Source organism: Salmo salar, chromosome ssa11, assembly GCF_905237065.1.
Source record: "Salmo salar chromosome ssa11, Ssal_v3.1, whole genome shotgun sequence".
Lineage (NCBI taxonomy): Eukaryota > Metazoa > Chordata > Actinopteri > Salmoniformes > Salmonidae > Salmo > Salmo salar.
The window spans coordinates 67,567,969-67,584,033 of NC_059452.1; the positions used below are offsets into that span (position 1 = coordinate 67,567,969).

Consider the following 16,065-nt stretch of genomic DNA (forward strand, 5'->3'; position numbering starts at 1 on the left):
TCTGCCATGTAGACGATGTTGCATGTGTAGTGAGCAATCACAGACAGACTAGAATCCTCTAGTCTAGAGATAGACGATGATGCAGTAGTTCCACTGTGTAGGAGAAGTCTAGCTTGATCCCATGAGTTGGCAAGCCAGTGCAAACAGATCTGGGACCGGTCTACAGTAGGTGATGACTAGTAAGCCTGATCAGAACCAGAGGTTTTCTGGATGGATGTCTCTGAAAGAGATGGGTGTGCTTCCAGGTCAGCAGACAGCCCTTCCCTAGGAATATAGAGGGGTTATCTGGTTTAGGTCATGATAATGTGTTCTTTACTGCTGAACTCCCCTGGAGAACCTGGACTCATTAGTTTGAGTTACCAGCTAACTATAACGTTTGTCTGCCCTGATACAACACAGCTTTCACAAGTTGTAAATCAAAGCTGACCATTTTCTCATGTACCCTAACACTGCCTAAAATGACCTGTATCAAAGTGTGTCTTACAGTGTCATTTCATCTTGACATCAAACGTTCCGGGACCTGAATAGTGGAGTTTCGAAAGTATCAGCTAGAAATGTGTCAGATTTTTTGTCAGATTCTGATACATAAGCGGCACTGTTTAACGCAATGAATCCAGGTCCTTGGATACATCCTGACACACTACATCTGACAGTTTACAGTAATCACTCCAAGTAATCCAGACAGAGTTAGGCTATCCAACCAGCGGTCACCCGCAACCTGCATTCAGAATGACTGCCAAAGTAGGAAATACTGAGACTACCTCAATCATCTAAACTGAAACAATCATGTCAGTAACAGGTGCAATAAATCCAACTAATAACAGATTGGATTAGTTTAGAAAACGGTATGTTATTTATCGTCCTGTAGCATAAAATTAATCATCCAATCAATGTACATGCAGAAACACAGATACTACAGTAAAACGAACAATTCTGAAAATCGCCCCGTGAATACAGCAGGCTGGGAAATATTATATATGGTTCAATGTAGAACCCTTCTTACCATCCAAATAATCCTACTTGCCATCGAAATATTGTTATTAGGGTGTTAAAGGTTCTAGGTTGAACCCTTTGCCTTACAAAGAACCCGTGTCTTCCAAAAAGGGTTCTTCAGATCAAAACGTTTATTTTTAGAAGCCTATCCCTCCGCAAATAAAACCCTGTTGGAACCCTGTTTTCTAAGAGTGTACAGTAGGTCTAATGTCTGAACATCTAATGTGTGCTGTACATTTCAATTATTTGCTATCGAGCTGAATGAAGAGAGCTAGCTAACTAGCCAGCTAACTTTTGGCTAGCTCCAGATGTAGCTAACGTTAGCTAACATCAACTTACTAGCAGGAATGAATACAAATATCTTATAGGTAGCTAGCTAGTTTGGGCGTAGCAGGAATTTAGGGTTGTTGCTAGCTAGTTAACGATAATCACATTTCTCTTCACCACTTATTTGGCACTGGGCTCCTGTCTTTTGACCCAGTCTAACAGAGTTCGCAAAAATGATTTCATACATAGTTAGCTAGCTAGCTATCGAACTAATGTTTGACTTTATGTTTAGTTCATTGACTCCTGTTGACCTTGATTTACATTCATGTGTATTTAGCAAAATCTTGTGGCTGGTCGACAGTATTGTACCCCTTGGCTTTGGCCATTCAATTGTTGCATTTTCCACCATATTGTTTTATTCCCTATGCACACTTCCTCTGCAGCAATATATTGTAAGTTCAAACCAAGGTTCTCCAACTCTGGTCCTGGAGAGCTACTGTGTGCAGGCTTTTGCTACAGCCCATCACTTAACACACATTCAAAGAACCAGGTCTTAAGTCTGGTCTATGATTAACTGAATCAAGTGTGTCACTGCAGTGCTGGAAAGAACCTACACATTGAGTTGCTTTCCGAGAACAGAGTTGGATACCCCTAGCCTAACACACTACTAACACTGTGTTTTATATCTGACAGCTGATGACCAGAAGCTGAGAAAGAGAAAAGGATGTTTGAAGATGAAACTGGCCTGGAAGACTCCACATCTTGGCATTACTAAGGACTGAAACATTACTCTATTTGACTGCTTCAGCTACACCAGAGTTGATGCATTTCCGTTTAAACGTTAACACTACATTACTTTTTCCAGAGCTCTTGACTACGAAATTATGTATTATGTTCTGTAAATAAAGGTAATTCGATTTTATTTATGCTAAACCTTTTTTCCTTCTTTATTTGGGATGTTGGAGGTATAGATTGTGATTTGTGAAATAGGTTTGTGTAGTTTTTGTTATTGTAAACAAATGCAATAAGTGGTCAACATAATACAGTTGTTGGCTTTAAATGTGTATTTGTAGTGTCAACTGCATCAAGTACAGTAGGCCTATGACTTAAATGTTGTAATTTGATTGACAGACTTTTTATGAGGTATGAACTTTAATTGTATCTCCTTTTAAGGAGCTTATATCATACTGCTCCACATGAGAACAGTTAATTGATGTGCCAGGTAGCCTAGTGGTTAGAGTGTTGGGCCAGTAACCAAAAGGTTGCTGGATTGAATCCCAGAGCCGACAAGGTAAAAATCAGTCATTCTCAACAAGGCAGTTAACCCACTGTTCCCTGGTAGGCCATCATTGTAAATAAGAATTTGTTCTGAACTGACTTGCCTAGTTAAATAAAGGTAGATTATGTTGACATGCGCAGCACCGCAGATATTGAGATGAGCGACACTTTGCTCACACACAGTATCTGCGTATGTGCACGGGTTCGCTACACGCTGTTACAGCCTGGTAAACATGGGACCAAAAGAGCTGAGAAGTTGAGCCTCACATGCTTACCACACTGTGCGCGAGCGTTGCAAAATAAATTGACATACATGTTATTCAATCATTGCACCCATTGTGCTCGCGCGCCAACAAGCATCTGCGTTGCCAAGCGCTAAAATAGAAGTCAGTTCTATTTGTGAAGCTGAACGCGGTGCAAGTCCTGCCTCTCCCATCTCCTCATTTGTTTAAAGAAGCAGATACCCACGTGCCATGTCCTCATTAGTTATACCCACGTGGGTGATTGAAAGACAAACTGAGGTCGGTCGGTCGTGGTAATACACCTTATTATGAAAGTTAGATGCCAATCGCCATATAAAGTCCAAAGAAGAAAGGAAGGAGGAGTGATGACTAGAAACGATTCAGTTGACCGTTTTATGTATGGATAAATTGTCAGCACGATATATCGGTGAACATATCGGAATCGGACGATATTAGCTAAAAATGCCAACATCGGTATCGGCCCGATGTCTAGTTTAACGGCGATGTTAAAAACCGATGTCAAATATCCGTGCATACCTATATAACTTAGGTACATGACATAATGACACCACGTAAAATTTTGCGCTACATGTGCAACACAGCATTCCTAACCTATCTCACAATGTCTGCTGTGTGGATCGAGCAGTCAACAAGTCGAGCAGTCATTTGAAAGAGTAAAAACATTTCAGCGAGACAACTCAAAGGCGAAATCCATTAAAGCAAAGACAATGGGATTCATTGCCCTTGACAATCAACCGTTCTCTGTTGTGGGTGATGTTGGCTTTCGCCGACTGGTCAAGCACTGGTACAAACTACCAAGTGCGCTATTTTTCAGATGTTGCCCTACCAGAGTTACACAATAATAGCGTCACTGCTATTAGCTTCACGACATACATACTATAGAACGCCGTTTGGGTCTTTCTGTGTCAAAAAAGATACAGTAGCACTGTCAAAGCTGTACAAAAAAAGTCTGCAAACAAGCAAACACCGGCCACAAACGATGTGTTTACAATGCCGCGTTGGTAATAAAGCATAATTTGTTCGACCGCAACTTCTGGGGTAGTTAGTTTAGCTTGGTACCTAGCTAGCACCAATACAACATGCCTAAAAAAAATGACCAGTACAAACTGCAGTCATTTTCATTATTCTTAGCAATGATTTATGAATCCTTGTGAGTAAGTATTAGCTAGGTTGCCACTTGTTGTTCGCCTATTGAAATGGAACTTCAGTTCATGAAAATAAATAGCTAGCCAGCTACTTAAACCTGTTGCCCAAAGCTAACGTTATAAGCAGCCACAATAAGGATTAGGCACAAGAGTGGAATTTGCTGTTTGCCTTCAAAATAAAAGTATGTCATTGACAGTGATGCAAATGAATACAAATAGTAGAATTATGCCACACTTTTGTTTTGAAAGCTAAATGCAAAGTCTGCTATTGTGGCTCATCCTTATTGTGGCTAGCTTCACATAGATGGGTCCCGACCACCATTAATCAAATAAGAACTGTCTTATAAATGAGGGTTATTTTAGATGATGACACCTAGATTTCGTCGTTTTGCTATGTTTTTGGGAAGAACATTGTTTGCATCCATGAATGAGCTAGCTAGATTTTTTTCTGTAACCAGCACTGTAGGTGCGTGAGACAACTTTACCAGTATCATAGCATATATATCAATGAATCATTGTGACATGAAATTTGAGTGATAGTGTAATCAATGTGTAATAACTACGTAAAAAAATGTATGAACGCGTTAAATTATTATGTGACGCGCAGTCATATTCAGGTCCTGGTTGAGAATGAAACGACTGAACAAATGAACAACGAAACAGCACAGCAAGTAAGTGAAAGAAATAGGTTTTGATTATGTTCTACTGGTAATGGGGACATAATTAAATGCCAACAAAATAACTTTTTGGTCAGTGTGGTGTGTGTGTGTGTGTGTATGTGTGTGTGCAACCTTTATTTAGGCTAGGCAACTAGGCAAATCAGTTAAGAACAAATTCTTATTTACAATGACTGCTTCGGACGACGCTGGGGCAATTGTGCTTCACACTATGGGACTCCCAACCACGGCCGGATTTGATACAGCCTGGATTCAAACCAGGGACTGTAGTGACACCTCTTGTACTGAGATGCAGTGCCTTAGACCGCTGCGTTCATGTGTGTGTGTTAACTATTTAAATGTACTACAATGCTTAAAAGGCCGCAAACATTTTAAATATTGGTTATCGGTATCGTTTTCTTTTATTAGATTTTGTCAAGGAAAATATCGGATATCGGTATCAGACAGAAATGTCATATCGGTGCAACACTAATTGTCGGAGTAGAGGGCCTTCTGCATTTCAGGTACATTAACAACTCAACGTTTATATCCCAGGACAAATTAGCTATCAACAGCAAGCTAGCTAAATAGGACAAATTAGCTATCAACAGCAAGCTAGCTAAATAGGACAAATTAGCTAGCAACTGCACGCTAGCTAGCTAAATTGCTATAAATGTTTAATGCTTTTAGACCTGTCCCCAAATTAATATAATTTATATAATTTCAAGACTAAAAGTGGTGAAAGTAGTAGAATACAATAAGGAAAAACTCCAGGTAAAAATAGACTTTATCTAGTCACCGGCCCATATCCTAATCTGACTTTGAAAGTGTCCAGATAAAAATATTGTATATATTTTATAATTATTAGATGCTTACCCACACTTGTCTAAATTGATGGGTCATATGAAAGAAATGCTACAACCACCCCCCAGCCACATCTAGCTAAGTGGATAGGTCACTACTGCCTAGACATGTTCATGAAATACAATAGATGGCCGCAATCACCCCCAGACACACCTGGCTAAATTAGTGTAATCATCTGGCAAAGTGTTTTTTGTTTAGACATGTAGAAAGCTAATCTCTTAACCGTAATTCCAACCCATAGCTAAAGTATAAATGGATTGTCATAGCTAGCCACCATCCATGAAATGCTGGAGTACGAATCTGCAGGTACCTAAAGCTAACTAACTAGGTTCAATGTTAGCTAGCTAGCTAACATTAGGCTATAACTAGCAATGCAAATAGATATCTAAAATACACATTTTACTACACAGATCATACACGGAACGTTAGCTAGTGAGCCAGCAAGCAAACATTCGCTAGGTAGCTAAAAGTATGCTTTAATTTGCAATGAAAACAACTTTCTGACCAAATTAGAAACATATAATATCTGAAAATGTAGCTATACTCTTACCCGTATACATGGATGAACGCTTCAAGGCAGCGTGTCTTTCCCGTTTGGTTTGTAGCTAACTGTACAAACCAAACGGAAAAGACACGCTGCTGTGAAGCGTTCATCCATGTTTTTCCCATTGTTGTGTTAAGTCACTCCGGTTCACACTGACCGTGTGCAGAAAGTAGTCCATCGCAACTTTTTCCACTGATCTTCGTCGATAGCGCCTGCAAAATTCTGGGCAGCAATGTTGTTGAGAGCAGTAGCAACACCTTTCCACTTTAGCGGGAAGGTTTCTGTCTTCTTCTGTGGCTAAACCAACTAGCCTCGTCATTTAACAATTATATTCGTATTTACAGATTACATACAAGTTTGTTATTAAGGCACATGAAAGTTCACATGTTCCAGAAGCCATTTCTGCCAAAAAAAACACATTTTGATTACAAAAAGTGTTACGTTCAAATGCCTCTCCTGTGAAATAGTGACGTACGGCATACGCCAAGCTTCTTAAAACGGATCACAAATCAGTTTTGTTTCTTACATCCATTTTGGAATACTGACTGTCCAAACAGCAAGTTACAAGTGACCAAATTGAAATAATGTGTGTTCAGACAGCAGTCATTTGCAGACATGGCTACACTAGTTGTCATAGTAAAGATGGGTGTGTGCACAGTGGCTGTTGGTGGGGCTTGTGCTTCCTATCACTCAGAAGTATGTAGCAAGCTAAGGTGACAGCAAAGCCTGCCATAGATGTTTCCCATTTGCTTTAAATGTTCAAAATAGTAGTGTAATAACACTTTTAAAGCCTCAAAGGATAAGATGATCCAACTTTCTAAATGAGTCCTTAATGGCTACTAACAGCAGTCAACTAGCTAGCTAGGTAGCTGTTTAGCTTTCTAGCACATTCACTAACTTGTTTGTAAACAATTAACAAACTAGTTAGCTACCACATGTTCTTGTCAAAACTGTCAACAGAGTAGCTAGCAATCAACAAGATGTGCCAAATAACAGTCCAAAAACCACTTGAGGGCAAGTAAATTAAGTGGTTTGAAATGTGGCTTGAAATATTTGATTCCATGTGCTTTTTGGTGGTTCAGACTGCAGGAAAACGAACTGATTCGAATCAGATATGACAAAAAACTGTCAACGTGGACAAGGCTTTAGTTTGGTTATTGAACTATAATCCACAAGCTCAGATGAGATGACATGGCTTAAATGAGATGGCATGGTTTAGTAGGGGTGTGGCTTTCAGATTGTTATTTTTGGCTACCCGTGAGATCAAATCTCATTCCAGTTAATCTGTTCTGTTGTATTATCAACACACATTAAGGTTGAGTGCTGTATTCATTGAGTAGTGATGTGTAGCCCAATGTTTGGATAGCTACCACTTTACTAGGATATTAAAAAAAAAAAATTAATGTATATAACAATATGTAATGTGCAAAAATATTGGAGGGAAATTTGCAGTGTATAAACAGTAAGTGATGAACAGGAATTACATTTAATCTCACGGGTGGCCAAAAAGACTTAGCTGAAAGCCACAGCCCCAATAGACCATGCCTCCTGAAAATAACCTATGGATTCGATTTTAAAAAAGACGCACCTGCTTGGTCAACCCAGCATGAAAGTCAATAAAAACATAACTGATGGTTAAATTAACCCATGTTTGAGTAATCCAAAGGCGTGGCCTATTGGGGACATGGCTTTGAGATAGTTATTTTTGGCTACTTGTGAGAACAAGTGTCATTCATGTTAATCATGTTAAGTTTGTACACTGCAAATGTCAATTTCCTTGAATATCTTGCACATTACATATTTTAATACAAAATGTACAACATTATAATTTAAAAACTAAAAAGCGGTAACTATCCCAACTTTGGGAACTCAAACTCTTGCGTAAGAAAGTATCAGTGGTCAACCATAACATGGTTGACAATACAACAGAACAGATTAACCAGAATGACATTTACCCTCACCAGTGGCCAAAAATAACTATTTGAACACCACACCCTACTAAACCACACCTTGAGTCTTCTGATCTGATGCAGTGGATCTAATCATTTTTTAGAGTGCATGGAGATGTGTTGGAATGTGTGTCAAGACTAGGGTTGCAAAGGGTCGGAAACTTTCCAGTAAATTACTATCCCCAATTCAATGGAATTGCAACCCTCTGCATGCACAGTGCATGTGCAATGCACTCTTCCATCACATGTACAGCTGATTCTTAAGATCTTGCACACTAATGAGATGCTATTGAGCCCACACTACTACACTCTCTGAGTGGTCTGAATATATTTTACTTGACATACATGATTTTTTGTTAACTACTAAATAGTAGCCTACAGCAAAGTGTGTTTAAATCATTTCTAACTTGTTAACAATTTCTGCTAGTTAGTTTTTGCTACCATGTGGGTTTTCACTTGCTTGAGCCTGCTAACTGAGGAGTGTTAATTCACCTGTTTCCATACATGTTTCATTTTAAAACATTTATCTTACAAAGGAGTTATTTAATCTAACTGCTTAACTATTTATCTGTACATGGAATTGTATTTGTTGTTTTTTTACACATTTTTTACAAATCTTTACAGGAAAACGCCACGGGCACTATCTGATGTGTGGAGACATTTCACTGCAGCTAATGTAGAAGGAAAAGCTGTGTACATTTGCAAATACTGTGCCAAATCAGATGTGAAGAATGCAACAAAGATGCTGAATCATCTGGCCAAGTGCATAAAGTTCCCTCAGCGCTCACAGCAAGAAACCTCTGACAAAAGTCCCTCTACTTCTATTCGAGGTGAAAATGATGAATCAGAAACCTTATCGATAGCAACAGCTCATTGTCCTCCTGGAATCAGAAGTTTTTTGACTCAATGGAGGAACATAGTCAGAGAAATGCTGATGAAGGTCTTGCCCGAGCTGTGTATGCAACTGGTTCACCTCTGATGATCACAGGCAATGTGTATTAGAAGAGATTTCTGAATGTTCTTCGCCCAGCATACACCCCTCCAACCAGACATGTTTTATCTACTCATTTGCTGGGTGCAGAGTTCAACAGAGTTCAAGTGATGGTCAAAGCAAATCATAGAGAAAGCAGACTGTATTGCAATCATCTCTGATGGGTGGTCGAATGTTCGTGGGCAAGGAATAATTAACTACATCATCTCCACCCCTCAACCAGTATTCTACAAGAGCACAGACACAAGGGACAACAGACACACTGGTCTCTACATTGCAGATGAGCTGAAGGCAGTCATCAATGACCTTGAACCACAGAAGGTATTTGCACTGGTGATAGACAATGCAGTGAACATGAAGGCTGCTTGGTCCTACCCTCACATCACAACCATTGGGTGTGCTGCTCATGCATTGAATCTACTTCTCAAGGACATCATAGCACAGAAAACAATGGATACACTCTACAAGAGAGCCAAGGAAATGGTTAGGTATGTGAAGGGTCATCAAGTTATATTAGCAATCTACCTCACCAAGCAAAGTGAGAAGAATAAGAGCACCACATTGAAGATGCCCAGCAACACCCGTTAGGGTGGTGTTGTCAACATGTTTGACAGTCTCCTGGAGGGGATGGAGTCGCTCCAAGAAATGGCCATATCACAACCTGCCGATATGGACAGCCTCATCAAGAGGATCCTCCTGGATTATGTATTTTGGGAGAGAGTGGTAAGCAGCCTAAAACTCCTGAAACCTATAGCAGTAGCCATTGCACGGATTGAGGGAGACAATGCCATCCTGTCTGATGTTCAGACTCTGCTTGCAGATGTAAGAGAAGAAATCCGTACTGCCCTGCCCACTTCATTGTTGCTTCAAGCAGAGAAAACTGCAGTTCTGAAATACATCGAAGAAGCCCATACATGCCGCAGCGGACGCCAAGTATGCTGGCAAGAGCATCCTGTCTGGTGCAGAGATCAACAAGGCCTATGGTGTCATCACTACCGTGTCTCGCCAACTTGGCCTGGATGAGGGCAAGGTTCTTGGCAGTCTGGCGAAGTACACTTCCAAGCAAGGGCTTTGGGATGGAGATGCAATATGGCAGTCGTGCCAACATATCTCATCAGCCACCTGGTGGAAGGGACTTTGTGGATCTGAGGCTCTTTTCCCTGTTGCCTCCATCATCCTCCAAATCCCACCAACATCAGCCACCTCAGAGTGCAACTGGTCCTTGTTTGGGAACACACACACCAAATCACGCAACAGGCTGACCAATATAAGGGTTAAAAATTGGTGGCCATCCGGGCAAATGTGAGGCTTTTTGAGCCTGACAACGAGCCATCCTCAACAAGGTTGGAAAGTGACAGTGAAGATGAGGCCTCAGAGTCTGATTTTCAAGAGATGGACATTGAGGAGGTCCAAGGAGAAGACATGGAAGCCTGAGAGGAAGACAACCAAAGCTTTAGTGTCTAGACTATCATTTTACAGATGTATGTTGAAAACGTTTTTTGGACATGCGATGGATCATTGGGGATCAAGAATATTCCCTTTCTTTTGTTGTTCATACCACAGATTCTCAATTGGATTGAGGTCTGGGCTTTGACTAGGCCATTCCAAGACATTTAAATGTTTCCCCTTAAACCACCGAGTGTTGCTTTAGCAGTATACTTAGGGTCATTGTCCTGCTGGAAGGTGAATCTCCATCCCAGTATAAAATCTCTGGAAGACTGAAACAGGTTTCTCTCAAGAATTTCCCTGTATTTAGCGCCGTCCATCATTCCTTCAATTCTGACCAGTTTCCCAGTCCCTGCAGATGAAAAATATTCCCACAGCATGGTGGTGGCAGCATCAAGATGGTGTTCTCGGGGTGATGAGAGGTGTTGGGTTTGCGCCAGACACATTGTTTTCCTTGGTGGTCAAAAAGCTCAATTTTAGTCTCATCTGACCTGAGTACTTTCTTCCATATGTTTGTGGAGTCTCCCACATGCCTTTTGCCGAACACCAAACATGTTTGCTTATTATTTTTAGGCAACTCTTAAGTAAAACCCAGCTCTGTGGAGTGTACGGCTTAAAGTGGTCCTATGGACAGATACTCCAATCTCCGCTGTGGAGCTCCGCAGCTCCTTCAGGTTATCTTTGATCTCTTTGTTGCTTCTTTGATTAATGCCCTCCTTGCCTGGTCCATGAGTTTTGGTGGGCGGCCCTCTCTTGGCAGGTTTGTTGTGGTGCCATATTCTTTCCATTTTTTAATAATGGATTTAATGGTGCTCCGTGGGATGTTCAAAGTTTCGGGTATATTTTTTTATAACCCAACCCTGATCTGTACTTCTCCACAACTTTGTCCCTGACCTGTTTGGAGAGCTCCTTGGTCTTCATGGTGCCGATTGCTTGGTGGTGCCCCTTGCTTAGTGGTGTTGCAGACTCTGGGGCCTTTCAGAACAGGTGTATATACACTGAGATCATGTGACAGATCACGTGACACTTAGATTGCACAAAGGTGGACTTTATTTAACTAACTATGTGACTTCTGAAGGTAATTGGTTGCACCAGATCTAATTTAGGGGCTTCATAGCACATTTTTTAGATTTTTTTTCATTTCACTTCACCAATTTGGACTATTTTGTGAATGTCCATACATGAAATCCAAATAAAAATACATTTAAATTACAGGTTGTAATGTAACAAAATAGGAAAAACACCAAGGGGGTGAATACTTTTGCCAGGCACTGTATGTTTCTGTCTCTTTATGATATGGCAAATATATCCAATGCAAAAAACATCTACATTTAAATTGTATTAATTTTCATATACTTCCATTATTTCCCATTTATTCCCGTTAATTCCCATATATTCTGGTTTATTCCCACGGAAAGTTTCCACCTCTGAATATTCCCCAAAATGTGCAACCCTAGTCAAGACCTGTCTGATCTTGATACAGGGGTATTTTTTAGCACTGTAACCTGTTAATCAGGTAACCTGGTGGAATTCAACAGCTGTTACACACTATGTATGTTTCAGTTTAAAAGTTATTCTTGATAATCTAGCTAGAATATGTATTATGCTTATTCCCTGTAAAATAAATATTTTCATGATTGATGGTTACATTTTTGTATAAAAAAATGCTAAGGTTGACATTGGCAACAATAGCAATGAAATAAGGCTCTTGCTAGCCAATACCGACTTATAAAAAGTTCACTCATACTTGCATGTGTACTGGTTTCAGGAAGTGTTGCAGCATCACAGGCAATCATTTAACTCTGGTTGTTTTCTTCTGTTGATCTTTAAGAGTTGATTAAAGCCAGCAGCTTCATAGTGAGTTCTGTCCAACACCCTATAATCCTAGTAAAACTCCAGTCCAGCTCCCCAAGTCATCTGGAGCTATTCTGACATGACTTGGAACTAATGATGTATATGAACCCTGTAATGTTGATGCTATGTTTTGGCCATATTGGCCATATTGGCACTCCTCAGAAAAGCAGTACTCCATTGGAATGAATGGAATTCTAAAGTATTTCATTTAAATGTTTCAAGGACAAAATTACATGTATTTAAGTATTTATTGTTGTAGTGGGGACAGTAAAATTAGTACTTTCTAAAAAACTATACTTTAAGGGAAAAAAAGTACATATTTTTATTTTATTTGTATGTTTAGCTTACATAATATAATTTAAAGGTATGCATTAAGGTGTCTGGAATAGAATAAACATGGCAAAAACAAATGTAGACATTAGTAAATGCATTTATATCGTTTCCTAAATGGTTTCTAGAATGATGGAGGTGTGGTAGCTTCAAAACAGCGCCTCCTGTCAGTCATTTAGTGTATATATAAATAATTGCTAGGAACTGGGTATGGTTCGGTCAATCACATATGACCAATGACAAGACCACAGCCCTTGGATTTTTTTACCATTCATTTACCAGGTTGATTTGAAAACAGAAGACCAATTTTTTTCCCGAGAGAGACCTGGCCGTTTAAAAGAAATGGAGGGGAAAATGGAAAAAGTTCAAGGCCAACCCCTTGTGTAACCCAAAAGGCAATAATCAACAATCAGTCTGCATTAATAATTCACATGAATATGAATTTGTTTCCATTATTAGCACACCACTCTGACATGTCTGTGCACGTCCATGCAACTTAGGTTGACTGGAAATCAAATTAGGTTATCAAATTCTAGTCAAATAGGGAATTTAATTGAATCCACTCCAGCTCAGATGTGTTTTTTTCTGCCTCGTCCTTTGAGGTATGTGGAGAGAACAGACCAGGCTATCTGTTTATCTAACAGCCTTTTGACTGGCTGACTGGTTGACCCAGCTGGTTGACTGACTGAGAGCTCCACTGTAGCACCATTCAGTCTGAGGCCACCTACCATGCCAGGCAGTCTAGTGAGCTAAGAATATATGTAGGCCAGGCCACTAGGCCTTGGCCTGACTCATACTCCCACCCCACTGCTCCTGTCCATGGCTCGAACCCCCCTCCTTCACCTAGCTACATGTAATCTCTGTTAGCCCAGAAGTAAAATCTTCCATAACTTGGTCAGCTGCGTGATTAACTTCTGTATTCATACCTGTTAGAAATTGAGAGGTCCGGCAAAAAAAGAAGTCTCCACCCTCGCATAAGGAAAACTCTCAGCCAGAGCCCCCCTTACAAATCACTCAAGGTGAAGCGGTTTAAGCACCGCCTTTGCCTAATCCTGATAAGCAAATGTCCAAATAACCATTGACGAACCCCGAAACCAATGAGGATATCATGCATCCCATTCAGTCCTAACTCATACAATTCATTTCCAAAGGTGATTTGACATTCTAATAAGGGTGTTGAAAAGTAGCGTAAAGCAGCATGATTGCAAAACCATATAGGTCCACAGGCACACAGTTTAAAAAAAAGTTTAGGTTACAGGTGATCATAAATAACCTTGTTTTGTCATCACAGGGCACATAAAACAGAGAGCTGGAATGCTGGAGGATTGCCAGACAAATGTTTATGGGATACGTTTTTCTTTTAAATAACCTTGAAGATTTCAGCGAGACATTGCACCGTTATAGCGGTTATGAGGTGCGTCAGAAAAATCCACGCGCATTCATGTCCAAAATGAGATGCCAAGTGGAGGCTCCACCCTGCACCTTCAGACGATGGACGGGCACGCCCTCTCATGAGAACTGAGCTCCATTCTGTTTCTCATTAAATAAATACCCATTTGACTTACTGTTTCATGTGGGAATCTGGAGGACAGTGTTGGATGTCCTTGTCATCAAGTTTAAAATACCAACTCAAGCCAAAATGTTGCCATATATGAAAACTAAGGCAATTACTATCTTGTTGATATCATATCCACAAAAGCTGCATAATGTTTTTTGCATTTATGCTACATAAAATGCAATTAAGTAGGCCTAAAAAAATAAAGATGATATCATGCCATACAAAGTGATACAGAGCATTGTTTCCAGGTTGATCAACTCAACGCTCGGCAGGGAATAAAATGTATACTCTATATATCTATAAAGTAGGCCTACAAAACCCCATGGCAACGTGTAGCCTATGTGCGCCCAACACAATAAAGTTTTAAAGACACTAATAATGTATGCAAAAATATGTGCATCAGAAGTAGCACTATAGGAGGACCCCATCGTTCAGAGCGAACAAATCCATCGCTGGAGGCAGCGAAATTCATCTGAATGGATGAGAGAGAACTTTTGGCACAAGTTCATGGAAAATGAGTTTTCGTTGGCGCTGCAAGTCCTCTATGCATCGAGTCTTAACAAATCGATAAACGTTGACAACAAACTAGAGAGAACTACGCAGGACAAAGTATGCGAACAAGCACCAGTGCCATTTAAAATCCTTGACCGGGCCCCCGGTCATTTCAGTTTATGACACCAATAATGTGGACCACATTCCAGAAACCAGACAACTAAAGCACGGTTTTAGAGAGGCGTACAATTGCCGCTGCAACCGGGACACAAGGGTATGATAGGGACTTGTTGCACATGAGAACATTTCACTGTCTAAAACAGACGACGGGACAAAAAGTGCCAAGCAGCAATAGCCTGCAAAAAATCAGGCTGCGGTGTCCGAAAGGGATCTTACCTGAACTGGCTTGCGATGTGACAAAAAGTAGAATTATTGCTAAAGTGATTTGCGCGTCCTTTATCCTCCGTTTTACTTTCCATCTTATATGGGTATCCATGGTCGCCAGTGACGTCCACGGCAAAGGCGGATTAATTTTTCAAGAGCAACTGAAAAAAATACTTGTGACAATGTCTGATTAGGAGAGAACTAGTAGCCAAAGGTCCCAGAGAAAGAGAGAGAGGGGAAATTATTATTTTCTCAAGCAGCCATTCGTTTTAGAGTGTGGATTCCTCCAGTTTCTGTGAAGGATGGGGTACCCTCTCTCGCGCACTCTTCCTCTCCACTCCTCTTCGCTCCTCTGAAGAAACTACCCTGCGCTGTTGAGCCTCTGATCAGAAGTGTTGCCCCCTCTCAATCTCACTGGAGCCCTTGGAACTAAAGACGGAGGAAAAAAATATTTCCTGCAGGCTGTCAGTCAGGCTCGGAACAGGACAGGAAAGCAAATCAGAGGGCTAGATTTATAGATCGGGCCTTGCCATTGGCTGTGGAATAGAGGAAAGTTTTGTGAAAGTTTTACGCCCTCTCTCCGTGCGCTGAAGTTTCTGCTTCAAACCGTGGCTACAATCTGGACTCAGGGGTAGACCTAACTTTGTAAACATAGATTCCCTTACCAACAAAATCTGCCCATTTTGAGAAGGGGCGTTAAAGCGGGAGATACAAAAACGTTTTAGACAAGGACAGATAAATGTTTTCATATTCAGGATATATTATTTTTCTTTCCGTTACAGCTAATGTGAAGCCATTCTAATAATTTGAATAATAACATAGAGAATTAGGCTTTTGGACACACTGTGAAGTATAAACTGTATCGAACAGCGGACGTAGGCTACTGCAAATACATACGGGTTGCAGGTAATCCTCCCAAATGAGCTGTAAATTATAAAACTGATATGCACCTGCCCCAGCTGTCCCTCTGACACGCATGACAACTGGAGCGCGCAGGGTCGGAGAGGTGCTGATCCTTTGACACTGGCATAGATCTTCAGCCATGCTCGTG

At 40.5% G+C, this 16,065-nt stretch overlaps 1 protein-coding gene across 2 annotated transcripts in view; it reads right to left on the reverse strand.

Moving 5' to 3' along the window:
* The window catches only part of LOC106562962 (collagen alpha-1(V) chain), a 133,876-nt gene extending 118,449 nt beyond the window's left edge, over positions 1–15,427 (reverse strand). For both annotated transcript variants that reach the window (XM_014128098.2, XM_014128099.2), the window contains exon 1: positions 15,027–15,427. In XM_014128098.2, the coding sequence (XP_013983573.1) occupies positions 15,027–15,126 (100 nt within the window). In that variant the 5' untranslated portion in view covers positions 15,127–15,427. The remainder of the gene's footprint in view (positions 1–15,026) is intronic.
* Positions 15,428–16,065: the final 638 nt, after the last annotated feature.